This window comes from Hemitrygon akajei, chromosome 13 (assembly GCF_048418815.1).
Source record: "Hemitrygon akajei chromosome 13, sHemAka1.3, whole genome shotgun sequence".
Lineage (NCBI taxonomy): Eukaryota > Metazoa > Chordata > Chondrichthyes > Myliobatiformes > Dasyatidae > Hemitrygon > Hemitrygon akajei.
In genome coordinates this window covers 34,039,072-34,053,253 of record NC_133136.1, presented here as the reverse complement: position 1 = coordinate 34,053,253, position 14,182 = coordinate 34,039,072, and the positions used below count along the sequence as shown (strand labels likewise).

General features: G+C 40.1%; 1 protein-coding gene across 4 annotated transcripts in view; it reads left to right on the top strand.

Moving 5' to 3' along the window:
• The window catches only part of LOC140737758 (potassium/sodium hyperpolarization-activated cyclic nucleotide-gated channel 1-like), a 382,146-nt gene that overhangs the window by 180,250 nt on the left and 187,714 nt on the right, over positions 1-14,182 (top strand). For all 4 annotated transcript variants that reach the window (XM_073064381.1, XM_073064378.1, XM_073064380.1 and 1 more), the window contains exon 5: positions 7,520-7,666. In XM_073064381.1, the coding sequence (XP_072920482.1) occupies positions 7,520-7,666 (147 nt within the window). The remainder of the gene's footprint in view (positions 1-7,519; positions 7,667-14,182) is intronic.

Here is a 14,182-nt window from a genome sequence, read left to right as displayed (position 1 = left end):
TAAACAATGAGGTGCAAGATCTTAATGAGATAGACTGCGAGTTTAAGTGTCCAACTTAATGTACGAGGGAGCTATTTTAAATGTCTTATACCAGTAAGGCAGAAACCGTCCTTGAGTCCAGTGATCCATGCTTTCAGGCTTCTGCCCAGTGGAATTATGCTGGCTGTTTTACTGATTAAAACAAATCCTGAGAGCACGTCCCACCGGGCTCAAGTACAGCTTTTAGCCTGCTGTTTTATAACAGTTGAATGGACCTCTTGTATGATAAGGTGACCTCTTGCACCTTATAGACTACCTTGTCATGACCTTGCACCCTATTGTCTACCTGCCCTCCTTCTCAGTGTCTGTAACATTATATTCTACGTTCTGTTATTACTTTTCCCTTGTATTACCTCAATGGAATGAAATGGTCTGTACAAAAACTTCAGCACCCTGAGTTCCCTGCTGTCCAATTCTCTATAAAAACATGCTTCTTCTGTAATTTCACTCAGTAAGGTGTACACCTTAGAGAGGACCTGTAAGGCAGGGGGCTTCTGCTTTCTAGGCCTTGCACATCTTCCATACTCTGTGGCAGCAGATTAAACTGCTTTTGGCCTCTCAATCACAATTTTCAGGCATTGAATACTTTCTGCTATGTCTACCTCTGGGGAGCGTCAGAAATGTAGGCCATTGATATGAAATAATCATCCAACAACTTACAAATTTAACAGACGTCTTTGTAGGAAGTGTGATGAGAATGTGTAGCTCTCAACCACAGAGCGTGATCTTGGTGAATAGTATTGACAAGCTGAAACAGACATGGTGAACATACTAGGAGGAAGGGATTCCTATATATTTTGGAAGAAGGATGGAAGGAGGCTCGAATGGAGCACTAACACTGGCATGCCATCCCTGTGCCAGATGATTTGTTTCTGTGAGGTACAGGTACAAATGGAAAAGAAAAGGCAAATGCCAAGGCCTTTTATATAAGTATGCAACAGAGTGCTCTACATTTCTCCTTCTGGATTTTAAATTTAAGTGGGTCAGTCCTGCTGATGGTTCTCGGCCTGAAACGGTCACAGTACTCTTTTCCATAGATGCTGCCTGGCCTGTTGAGTTCCTCCAGCATTTTGTGTGTTTTGCTGGCAAGAATCTTGGTTGGATCCATTCTTGGACTCAAGCTCGTAGTGGACATAAGGTTCTTCCAGAATTAGAGCTTTGCCAATGCCTGTATGACTTGATAAGCTGTGGTGGGTGGAAGAGTGGCATGTTAGACTACCTAGCCAGATTCCTTTGGACCACTTTGAGCCAGTTACATCTCCAGTACAGGCCCTGAGCCAGATCTTGGGATTTGAGGCAGCAGCATGCATAATGTTATGCAAGATGTGAGGTATTTTCAGTGATTTATCTGTTCACAGCCACAAGAAAAAAAATTTAAAATGATTCCTTTCAAAGCTTACTAAACATTAGAAGATGAATATTCCTACAGTAACTGTTAATCATTAAGTCCGTTAATCATCCGATCTCATTACCAAACATTGAGTTCCTCCAGCATTTTGTGTGACCAAACATTGTAACAGATTTCCATAGAGACCATTTGAAAATTTGCTGTTGTTGTTCTAAAGACGTTTCAGAAATATTGCCTCCCACCAGGAACCAGAGGTGCTGTCAAACTTAGTGTGTCAGAATGTAAACACGCTTATTATTTCATTAACTACTTATGAGTTATTGTTCTTCATCTGTAAATTGCTGTAAATTCCCGTGAATGAAATAGAGCTATATAAGATTTTAGTTAAGATAAAATCTTTTGTAAGTAGTAAACCTGACTTCATGTAGGAATGTTTCTGGAAAAACAGGGCAAATTTAGGTAGAAGAGAAGTCTATCCTTTGAGGACAACGTTGGTTTGTTTATATCTGAGTGGCTAAAGGCTGATTTATACTTCTGCGTCGCATCTATGCCTTAGGTATTGCGTACCCTACGCCGTAGGGTGATGCACACCTCTCCAGAAAAGTTACTCACGCGTCACGGCGACGCAGACCACAATGACTGTGACTGGTCTGCTTGGTAGCACCGCATTTCCTCCTACGCATTTCCAGCTGCTTCTTCTCCGCCATGTCTGTAGGCTGTGCATACACCGATACGAAATAGATGAACCAAATCGTCAAATCTACCTGCCGACATGCGGAAATGCTTGAAATACAATTCCTCGTCCATGTCTCTCATGAAGAAACTCAACACAGTGGCATAGACACCACACCGCCAACTAGCGTTTTGGCGCACACCAACGCATGCTCGCTACGGCGTAGAGCAACGCAGAAGTGGAAATCAGGTCTATGGCGTAGGCTGCGGTGTAGCCCGTACGCACAAGTATAAATCAGCCTTAAGTGGTAAGTCATTAGGACCAGTGAGAGAAATGGTGCAATTTAGGATTGAATATGGGTGGCTCATCTTGGGAAAGATTGGCTTGTTCCTTTCTGGAACGATGTGGGTCAAATTGTGAATCTTTCTTGCCTTTTATAAACATCTTCACTCAATTGTTGTGGTCCCATCAAACAAATTAACATTTTATTAAAATCATTTTGAAAATGTAGTGGAATTTTTCATGATCTCTGGTTTGCTAATCACCTTACCACCATTCCCAGCTCTTGTTCCTTTACCTTGTCCTGCTTCAGCTGCTGACATATTGCTGGTACATTCCCTTGGTATGCAATGGTAGAAATACGGCCTATATTATGTTGGAAATCTTTTTTTAAGTCTGCCTGATTTCATTTGGAGGGAGTTCACCTTAAAAGGATAGATAGTGTGGTGTTATGATTTTACTCCTATTTGTATTATAGACCTTTGAGGGGAAACTGGATGGTTAAGAAGGCATATGTTGTGTTGGCCTTCAGTAGTGAGGGCTTGAGTTCAAAACCTTGGAATATTGTATTCAGTTCTGGTCACTTCATTATAGGAAGGATGTGGAAGATTTAGAGAAGGTGCAGAGGAGACTTACCAGGATGCTGCCTGGATTAGGGAGCATGCCTTCCGAAATTATGTCCAATGGACATTACGGAAAAAAATTTAGCTCTGAATCCTTGCCAGAAGGGTTTAGTAGCCATCATTTATAATATGATCATGAAAATACAGCCAGGAGTATCAGAAAAAATTAAGAAGGAATAGGAGAAAGAACTTCACTGTCTTATACCCACTGAGCAGTGGGAGAAAATTTTACAACTAGTCAATTCTTCTTCTATTTGTGCTAAACATACCCTAATACAATTTAAGGTTGTACATAGGGCTCACATGTCCAAGGATAGACTTGCTCGATTTTATTTTTATGTTAATCCAACCTGTGACAGATGTCATTCTGAAGTCGCTTCATTGACCCACATGTTTTGGTCTTGTCCCTGTTTGCAAAATTATTGGAAAGATATTTTCGATATTATTTCAACACTTTTGAATATCAAATTGCAACCGCATCCCATTACTGCAATTTTCGGTTTACCAGTGGTGGATAATAGTTGTTTATCCCCCTCAGCCCGGCGGATGATTGCATTTGTTACATTAATGGCTAGAAGATCTATCCTATTGAACTGGAAAGAAATTAATCCTCCAACTATATTTCAGTGGTTTTCTCAAACTATTTCTTGTTTGAGTTTAGAAAAAATTAGAAGTGTTGTCTTTGACCCTTCAGTTAAATTTGAAGAAACTTGGAGACCATTTATTCAACATTTTCATATGAGCTAAACTGACTTTTCCTAAACCTTACTTTTATTATCCTTAATTATTTGGATGGAGGTGCACAGTTACTGACACTACTGTGTATATTTGATATAATGCAATGGCCCATTTTGGTTAGGTTTTTTTCCTTTTTTGGGGAGAGGTTCTTATTTTCTCCATTTTTTGTAACCACTATGAGTTTGGGAGGTTATTATATATGGATTATCAACTATTTGTATTTATACATTAACCTATTAATTATGTACTCTCAAGCTCTTTGTATTCATGTTTCATTTATGTTTGTTTAAAATCAGTAAAAAGATTTAAAAAGAAAAGAAAGGGAGCATGCCTTATGTTGATAGTTTGAGCAAGCTAGGGTTTTTGTCTTTGGAGCAAAGGGGTTGAGAGATGACCTCGTAGAGGTATACAAGAAGATAAGAATCATAGATCAACATAAATAAGAGACATAGTCAAAGACTTTTTTCCAGGGCAGAAATGCCTAATAAAAGGGGCATAATTTTAAGATGATTGGAGGAAAGTATGGGGGATGTCAGGGGTAGTTTTTTATATATATAGAGAGAGAGTAGCAGGTGCATGGAATGCCATGCCAAGGGTTGTGGGAAATGTTGATTAGGGACATTTAAGAAACTCTAGCTAGGCGCATGATGATAGAAAAATAGAGGGCTATGTATGACAGGAGAGTTAAATTGACCTTAGAGTAGGTTATAACATCAACACAACATCATGGCTGAAGAGTCTATATGATGCTGTGGTGTTCTATTTTCAATGTACGTTTAATGATATATGTATAATGTAGCATATATCATGAATATATTACAGTTAGAATGTGGGTCCCTTAAGCTGCTGTTAGCTTTAACTAAAGATCAGCACAAGTATAATGGACTTTAATACTTCCTCCTATCCTCCTCTTCTAATTGGATGAGCAATCAAATACAAATAGTGATTGAAACTTTGTAATTATTGAATGGTTGAAAGTGAATTAATGATTTAATATTAAGTTTTTAGTTAATGTTCAATTCATGCCATAATTCTTTCTAGCATCTGAATGGAAAATATTGTAGGAAGTGAAAATTGATGGTCACAGTTGAAGTCAAAGTTTTATGATAGATAATGTATTCAATTTGAAAAGCAAATTTAATTTTAACCTCAAGCCAACACAATGCAGTTTCTGCAACTTGTTCCTAAACGTATACTGTATTTTATTCTTTAAATAAATCTTACTAAGGAAGTACATTCAAATGTAATCATTTAGTTACAAGATTTCCATTTTTAAATCTATCTCAGTATGACATCAGATTTTCTTTCACACAGAGCACAGCTCTTATTTGTTTCTGTGTACAGGAGATGGGATGTTATGTTGAAGTTGTATAAGACATTGCTGAGGCCTAATTTGTAGTATTGTGTGCAATTTTGGTACCCTACCTCGCGAAAAGATGTAAATAGGTTGAAAGAGTACAGAGAAATTTTACAAGGGTGTTGACAGGTCTGGAGGGCCCGAGTTATAAGGAAAAAAATGAATAGGTTAAGACTTCATTCCTTGGAACATAGAAGTCTGAGCGAAGATTTGATGGAAGTATAGAAAATTCTGAGGGATACATCTGCAGTGAAGTTTGAGAATCACCATTTTGCTCTGGAACCTTCCATAAATTTGTTGCGTGCCACACCATCAGTCCCTTACAGAAAGGTTTATGTGGAAGAACATCTTCAACCATATGTCAATCCAGCAGCACCCTACTGGGGAAAAAAAAGATGGTAGATTACTCAGGATAGATCCTTAAGCACACTCTCAAATTCAGTTGTCAGGATAGATAGATAGATAGATAGATACTTTATTCATCCCCATGGGGAAATTCAACATTTTTTCCAATGTCCCATACACTTATTGTAGCAAAACTAATTACATACAATACTTAACTCAGTAAAAATATGATATGCATCTAAAATCACCCTCTCAAAAAGCATTAATAATAACTTTTAAAAAGTTCTTAAGTAGTTTACTTAAATACATTGAGTCCTAACTGCAGCACTTTAACATATCTTACTCCTGGCAGTTGAATTGTAAAGCCGAATGGCATTGGGGAGTATTGATCTCTTCATCCTGTCTGAGGAGCATTGAATCGATAGCAACCTGTCGCTGAAACTGCTTCTCTGTCTCTGGATGGTGCTATGTAGAGGATGTTCAGGGTTTTCCATAATTGACCGTAGCCTACTCAGCGCCCTTCGCTCTGCTACCGATGTTATACTCTCCAGTACTTTGCCCACGACAGAGCCCGCCTTCCTTACCAGCTTATTAAGACATGAGGCGTCCCTCTTCTTAATGCTGCCTCCCCAACACGCCACCACAAAGAAGAGGGCACTCTCCACAACTGACCTATAGAACATCTTCAGCATCTCACTACAGACATTGAATGACGCCAACCTTCTAAGGAAGTACAGTCGACTCTGTGCCTTCCTGCACAAGACATCTGTGTTGGCAGTCCAGTCTAGCTTCTCGTCTAACTGTACTCCCAGATACTTGTAGGTCTTAACCTGCTCCACACATTCTCCATTAATGATCACTGGCTCCATATGAGGCCTAGATCTCCTAAAGTCCACCACCATCTCCTTGGTCTTGGTGATATTGAGACGCAGGTAGTTTGAGTTGCACCATATCACAAAGTCCTGTATCAGTTTCCTATACTCTTCCTCCTGTCCATTCCTGACACACCCCACTATGGCCGTGTCATCAGCAAACTTCTGCACATGGCAGGACTCCGAGTTATATTGGAGTTATATACATCAATAGAAATTTCAAACTAGTATCAGGATCGTGCTTGGCTGGTGGTGAGAGGGACCTTCCCTGTTAGATCCTTTCTGCCCAGGCAGGGTCTGAGTACTATTGAATACTTGCCTCGAGATGACCGTGGTGGGACTGAGACCATCTTCTGAAGAGTAGTTTCTATGAGTATTTGCACAGTACATTTAACTGGGTCTAGAAATTGCTTCATGCCTCAATCAGCATATTCAGCTGGTGAAAAACGCTGCACTAACAAATCTTCTAATCCACGGCATGAGAGGCCTAACTTCCTTGCCCACTTTGTATTCACAAAAGGCTCTCTCCTCCCCATCCCCAACCACAACACCCCTCCCCCAACTATTTCATTTTTGGTGGAGAGATGGGAAAGAAATTCAGAACTTCAGGGCTGGACATGGGGATGTGTAATGGCAGTTGAGGGGTAGGTGAGGATCACATTTGCCTATCTTACAGAGGAAGTGTGGGATCAAGTCAAGGGTAGAGAATCTGTCTGCTGGTGGGGAGAGGCAGAGTCTGCTATTGAAGAAGACCCAACAGCTGGAAGCGTGCAATGACAGGATAGGTAATCTCTCAAGAAGAGCAAGTGTGTTTTTAAGAAGTCAAATTCAGAATTCACTTGCTTCAGATTCTCACCTCGGGGTTGTGAGCTGCTCCAAGAAGGTACATTTAGATAGCTTGTTCTGAACATTGTTTTGACTAGGCTCTCAAGGGAATGATGTCATCCCATGGATGCCAAAGGCAACATTTTGTATGCACAAGGGTGATTTGCAAGCAGATTTCCAGAGGGGTATTATTTGATTCAGATGTTCCACTCTGCGAGTGAACTATTGCTCGATATGTAATGCTGGTGGAACAAAATTAGTGCTACACATTCTCATTTTTGGCCAGTGTATTTAATTTTCATTTTGTCCAACAATTTGGTTAACATTATTATAAAACCATACTGTGGAGCTTTGGTTCTGCCCTGCCCAATACAAGGCAATTCTGCTAATCTTACATAACTTTTCTCTTTCTCATTTCAGTACAAGCAAGTAGAACAATACATGTCCTTCCACAAGTTGCCCGCTGAGATGCGGCAGAAGATCCATGATTACTATGAGCACCGTTACCAAGGCAAGATCTTTGATGAGGACAGCATTCTGGAGGAATTAAATGATCCACTTCGGGAGGTAACAAGCATATTTCTAAATGCGTTGACTCAATTTTGTGAGCTGTTTTAATTTTAGCGATAATAGTCACTTTTAGCATAAGCTTTGAATTTAGATTCTTAGCTTCGATTACTTTAATGGAATTTTTGACATTTGTTATTACTTCAGTGACTGAAATAAGAAGGCTTTTATCCTGTGAGGCAGTTATATTGAAGAACTGTGTTTTAATACAAAATACTAAAATTGCAGCCTGTCATTTCAGTAAAGCACAGGATTGTATTTCTTCATATTGGATTGTGCATGGTTGTTTGACAGACTTATTATAGATTTGTTGCAGATTTAGTTTGGCATGGACTAGGTGGGATGAAGGGCCTTTTACTGTGCTGCAGTGCTCTATGACAACATGTTTCTATGATTCTGTAGTGCAGAGGGAGGCCATTCAGCCTATCAAAACCATACCAAACACCAGCAGAGCACCCAATCAGTCTCATCCCCTTTTCCTTTTCTCTTGTGGGCCTATAGCTTATTTCTTTATGCTCATATTGCTCATCAATGTCCTCTTAACTCTATCAGTTCCCTGTACTGAGGGCTAAGTTGTAGTCAACAGCACACTAGCACATCTTTAGGATGTGAAACAAAGTCAGTGCATCGGGGGAATCCCACATGGTCACAGAGAGAGCATATGACCTCCACACAGACAGCTCCTGTGGTCAGGATCCAGGCCGGGTCCCTGGACCCATGAGGCAGCAGTGCCAACTGTTATGCCACCATGCCAACCATAACCAAATGTAACCAACTAACAGAATTTAATTAAAATAAATAAAAGCTTTTTCTCTAATATATACCGATAATATTACTTTTCCTCTTGACCTTTCATCTCTACAACCATCCCAGAGCACTTTTCATCCAATTAAATACTTTTAGTGTTGAATCTTTGATAAGCATGATAGTTTTAAATATTCATTGATTTAGTATTGACCAGAAATTATGGATAACTCTTGTTCCTCTTTGGCGTATGCCTGAAGGAGTCATAGGGAACTAGTATTTCACAGCTAATATTCCGTGCAATACCTCTGACAGCATAGAACTCTCAGGCTATCTATCAGCTTAGAGTTTGGGTACCAAATCCGTGGAGCAGGTCTTCATTGCTCAACCTGCTTGCTCAGTGTGTTAACAAATGAGCCATGGCTGAAACCTGGCATACTTAATGTCGCAACTTAATTATGTCTCTGCCCCCTTACTGAGAAGTGAGAGTTAGCTCTCAAGGGTAGATGAGAGATCCATATATTTTCAGTGCTTAGCAAAAGAGTTTACTTAACCCTCAACAAATGCATACTCAGACCTATGCTGAAAGAGCAGTATGTCAAAAATTCTGCTCAGGTAAGCAGGTATACTTAAAGCAGGGGTTCCCAACCTTTATAAGCCAGGGACACTTACCCTTAACTGAGGGGTCCATGGACATCAGGTTCGGAACCCCTGGCTTAAAGTGAAGCTGATGCTTTGTTGGTTTATCTATTCCTGATGTTCCGATGATTCCTTTTCTTTCAGGCCCAAAGCTGGATTCGTTCCAGGTTGTGACAAAACTTAATCTTAAAAGCAGAGTACAATGTGTGGCAGTGACTTATTGGGTTCTTAAAGTAATTAATTCTTAGCATTAATTTATAAACAAAATTAACTTACTGTCATGAAAATTTATAACAGCAACTTGTACTGCATATCATTATTTCTGTAGGAAACAGCCTATCACTGGGCTGTGCCCAAATAAGAATTTTCCCCAGGCCAGAGAAGGACATGGGATAAGAGTTAGATTTTAAGGCGCTTACACAAAAGTGAAGAGACAGATATTTAGAAAGGGAATTCAAGAGCTGAGTCCTTGTCAGACACAGGATTATATTCTGAGTGTCAATTGTTGAAGAGTTGATTTTTTCCTTTCCCAATTTTGATTTTATTATTAATATTAATTAACTTATTGAAATACTTTAATTTATTCTGGAGATTTTTTTGCCAACTCCACCTTCTCCTGATGAACCCCAGCATTAAGTTCACAGTGTTGGTCAGCAATGAATTCCAGGATTTTAGACCTTTTCTCCAACTAGAATGGCATTGGGAAATCCAGGGTATAATTTGTTCATACTGTACATGTGGAGATGGGGAATAGGAATTTAAACACTGGTAAATGTTTTCTGTTTCTGGAAATCGTGCAAGTGCAATGTACTTCTGCGATAGCTTTGGCAAAGGTTAATACAAAATGGAGTTCCTTTTGCTTTGCTTTTTCCTCAGAGAAGTAGCCTCTTGAGCCAGTGGAATATTTCCTTCATTTTTCCACATCAGTGCTGTGACCTACCTCTATAGAGTGAATTCAGTTCACTCTTTAATACTGTGGCCACACTTTTGCTTGATTGTGGTTTCAGATTGCCTAAAACGTTTAACCAATCAGTCTGTACTGAAGGCCAGCTCAAGTTTAGTGTGAAAAAGACAACCTGCCACCACGTTATTATACCAATAATGATAAAATGTACTAACTAGTAGCTGCTAAAACAAAATTTAACACTAGGACATGGCAATTCAGCATTTGAAAGGTTTTGCCAGCAGTGGAGTGGGCAGATGCTTCATAATTGGCTCGATACAGATTCTCGGCCCAAATCATCTACTATTCCTTTTCCACCACAGATGATGCCTGACCCCTCTGAGTTTTGTTTACTGGTGTAAGTTATTGGTTCCTTAAAGTTGTCATAGCCAGGGGTGTAGTAGGGATTAACTCCCACTACCTATTAAATGCTCCCAGTGGCACGCATCTCCCATAACCTCTGACAACCAAGTCCACTCCTGGCCTTCACATGTGGCTTAGCTACTAAGCCCTGTGGAAACATTTCTTCTGACAGGAGAAGAGGCAAAGGTGGATGGAACTCACCAGTCATGGTTGGCAGCTCATCTAGGAGAAGGAAAACTCTAAACTCAAACCTCTGCTGCCTTGCAGCCATACCTACACATGGGGAAACCCTTGTGAGTAAACGCCAAGGTAAAATCCAGAGCTGGGGCCCCTAGTACAATTCGACACTGAGTTTAATGCTGCTGACCGGCCACTCCGGTGACACCGCTGGGGTGCCAAGCTGTAATCGTCTCTGCTGCTCCTTTAGATTATCAGCTGCATAGAGAAGGGGAGCCTGCTGTAGGGGCAACAGCTTGCTCTCCATATTGTACTGTCCTGCCTTGCATACTGGCTTGAAGGGCGGGTTGGACGCAACATCCATGGGTCATCCCTGATCAGTGGGGAGCCTGCAACAGCTTATTATTGTCACATGCACCAAGATTCAGTGAAAAGCTTGGCTTACATACTACTCATACTGATCAAACAATTACACAGTGTATAGAATTAGAAATAAAGTAGAACCATAACAACGCAGAATGAAGTGTAAAAGCTGCTGAAAGAGTGAAGTACAGGTAAATGACGGAGTGCAAGATCATAACAGGGTCGATTGTGAGGCCAGGACTCCATCTTCTCACACCAGAGATCCGTTCAAGAGTCTGATATCAGTGGGATAGAAGCTGTCTTTGAGACTAATGGTACATGCTTTCAGGTTTTTTTATCTGTGTCTGATGGAAGACTGGAGAAGAGTGATTGTTCAGGGTGGGTGGGATCTTTGATTATACTGACCGCTTTACTGATGCAGAGAGAAATCTAGACCATGTCCATAGAAGGGAGGCTGGTTCCTGTGATGTGCTGAGCTGCGTCCATAATTCTGAAGTTCCTTGTGGTCAGATGCAAAGCAGTTCCCATACCAATCCATTATGATCCCAGAGAGAATTTTCTTTGTAGTGCATCGGTAACAATTGGTAAGTGTCGATGGGGACGTGCTGGATTCTTTAACATCCTGAGGAAGTAGAGGTGTTTGTGGGCTTTCTGGATTGTAATATCAACGTTTTGGACCAGCTAGGCTATTGGTGATGTCCACATCTAGAAACCTGAAGCACTCAACCCTCTCACCCTCAGCACAGTTGATGTAGATAGGATCAGGTACACTGCTCCACTTTCTGAAGTTAATGATCAGCTCTTTTCTTGACATTGATAGAAAGATTGTTACCTTGACAGAGTGTCAATACCTCTCTTATCTCCTATTTGAGATGCAACCCACTATGGTGTTGCTACCTATCCTTATTGATTGCAGTCTGTTGGGTAGAGAGTCAAGAATCCAGTGCAGAGGGAGGTATTGACTCCCAGGGTCACGAGTTTGATGATAAGTTTGCTTGAAATAATGGTATTAAAGGCAGAATTGTAGCCAATAAGCTACAGTTATTGGTGTATATATCCTTACAATCCAGATGCTGTCAGAGATGAGTGTTGGGCTAGAATTTACCCAGTGCATGGACCTGTTTTCATGATAGACACATTGCACTGAGATGTGGTTATCTGGAAAGCTGGAGTTAATGTGTGCCATGACCAGCTTCTTAAAGTACTTCATGATGGGAGATGTTAGAGTCATTGGGTGGTAGTCATTAAGGTAAATTAGCTTGTTTCTCTTGGTTACCAGGATGATAGTGGTACAGTGGTCTTCCTAAAGCAAGAGGGATCTATAGTCGGAGGCAGGGAGAGTTTAAAAATGTCTGCATGTACCCCTGCCATCTGATCTAAATGGTATCTTAGGGCATGGCCAGGGACAGATCTGGCCTTGATGTTTTTTGTGGGTTTACCCTCGTGAAGGCTAAGCTTGTGTCTGTCCCACTGTCTTGTAGGTTCAGTGCACTTAAGCCTGATGGTGAGATACCCATTCTCTTCTGTTCAAAACATACATGGTATGTGTTAAGTTCATCGGGAAGGGTTGTGTGGTTGTTGGTGATATTGCCCAGCTTTGCTTTGTAGCTCATTATAGTACAGCTGGACTGTAATATTTGGACCAGTATTGTCTTTTGGGTCAGCTGGTGATGTAGTGGCATCAGCACTGGACTTCATGCAGGTGGTCCTGAGTTCAAACCCAGCTGGGTCCCTACCTGGGCAGCAGCAGTGTCTGCGTGCAAGCAAGGCCTGGCAATCTACTTCCGTATTTTTCCATAAAAACCCTATGTTCCATGAAGTCAGAACAACAAACTATCTTTTAGTGTCTCTGGTAGCTTTATGGAAGTTGCATCTTGAGTTTGTATAAAGGTCAAGATCACCTGAATTGAATGCTACAGACTTGGTCTTCTGAAAAGAGAGGATCTTCCACTTCACTCCATTATGGCATCTACAGTTTCTTGTGTTTCCTTCATCATTTGCCCCATTTTTCACCTTGCTCTTTTATACAGCTATAGTTCTGAAACAACGATCTAAGCTGCCACTGAGACACAACAGTAGACACCCATGTACATAAATACCAAGTATAAGGAGGTGTTAGTGAGGCTGTATTGTCACAGCCCAGTCATTACTAAGAGAGAGGCACATAATACTCTCTTACTCCAATTGACTCTGCTTGGACTTTTCAACATGATGACAGAGACAAAAACTTTGGGTAGAGTTCATATGTTGCTGAGTTAGAAATAATACGGACCATATGAAATTAATTAGTTACGTGAATTGGGAATAATTTTTATTGAGTAACCTTGATATCATGTTTGTGTTAAGTTGAATTGGACCTGATTTTCCAGAAAGAAACCAGCAATTTTGTGTAGAACTGCCAGCAATTCTTGACATAATTTACCAGCAAGTTCAGTGCTCTGAGATAGAAATCTTCCCTGGCAGTTTCCCATCTCCACTGGTCTCACTATGGCCAGGTGGATTTTGGCAAAAAAACTGGGAGAAAGAGCATATGGCATACCCTACTGAACACTGCTTCAATACTTCTTTATTTCTGTTACTTTTATCCTAACTTAATTTTAACTTAACTATTATAATACATATTTAATGTAACACAGTTTTTTCATCATATTTATTTATCATGTAGTTCATTGTACTGCTCCTGTAAAGTTAACTTTCATGACATATGCCAGTGATATTAAATCTCATTCTGATTCTTATTCAAATACCATGCATAATTCAATTTACTACAGGCTGATGCAGATATTTTGATGTATCAAAGAACAACTAAAAGGAAAGATGAAATTAGGCATGATCTATGACAAGGAAAGGAAGCCCTGAGAATGAAGTTTAAATAAGGATTTCTTGGTTCCTCATTGGAAATTTATTTGAAGTTACAGCTACGACAAGATTCGGGGCCATTATCCAATATAAAGGTGGTATCAGGTTCTTGCACAACTTGGATATTTTAGTTTAACCTCCACATAACCTGGGACCAAAAGGAGAAATTTTCCATTTTTATGCAGATTTTCCACCCTGATCAGAGAATATGATCAGAACATAAGTTTAGTTCTAGTTGAAGTATTGATAACAAAAAATCATATTAAATATAAGTTTTTGACATGTGCTTCACATGGCTCGTGATGTAAAAGTACCCAACAAGTAAGGCAAATAATAAATTCAGCTGGTGAAGCATGCAAGCCTGTATATTTTCTTCTGAAATATTATTAGCAATATGAGTACACTGCTTCAAAACTGTTGCCAGCAAC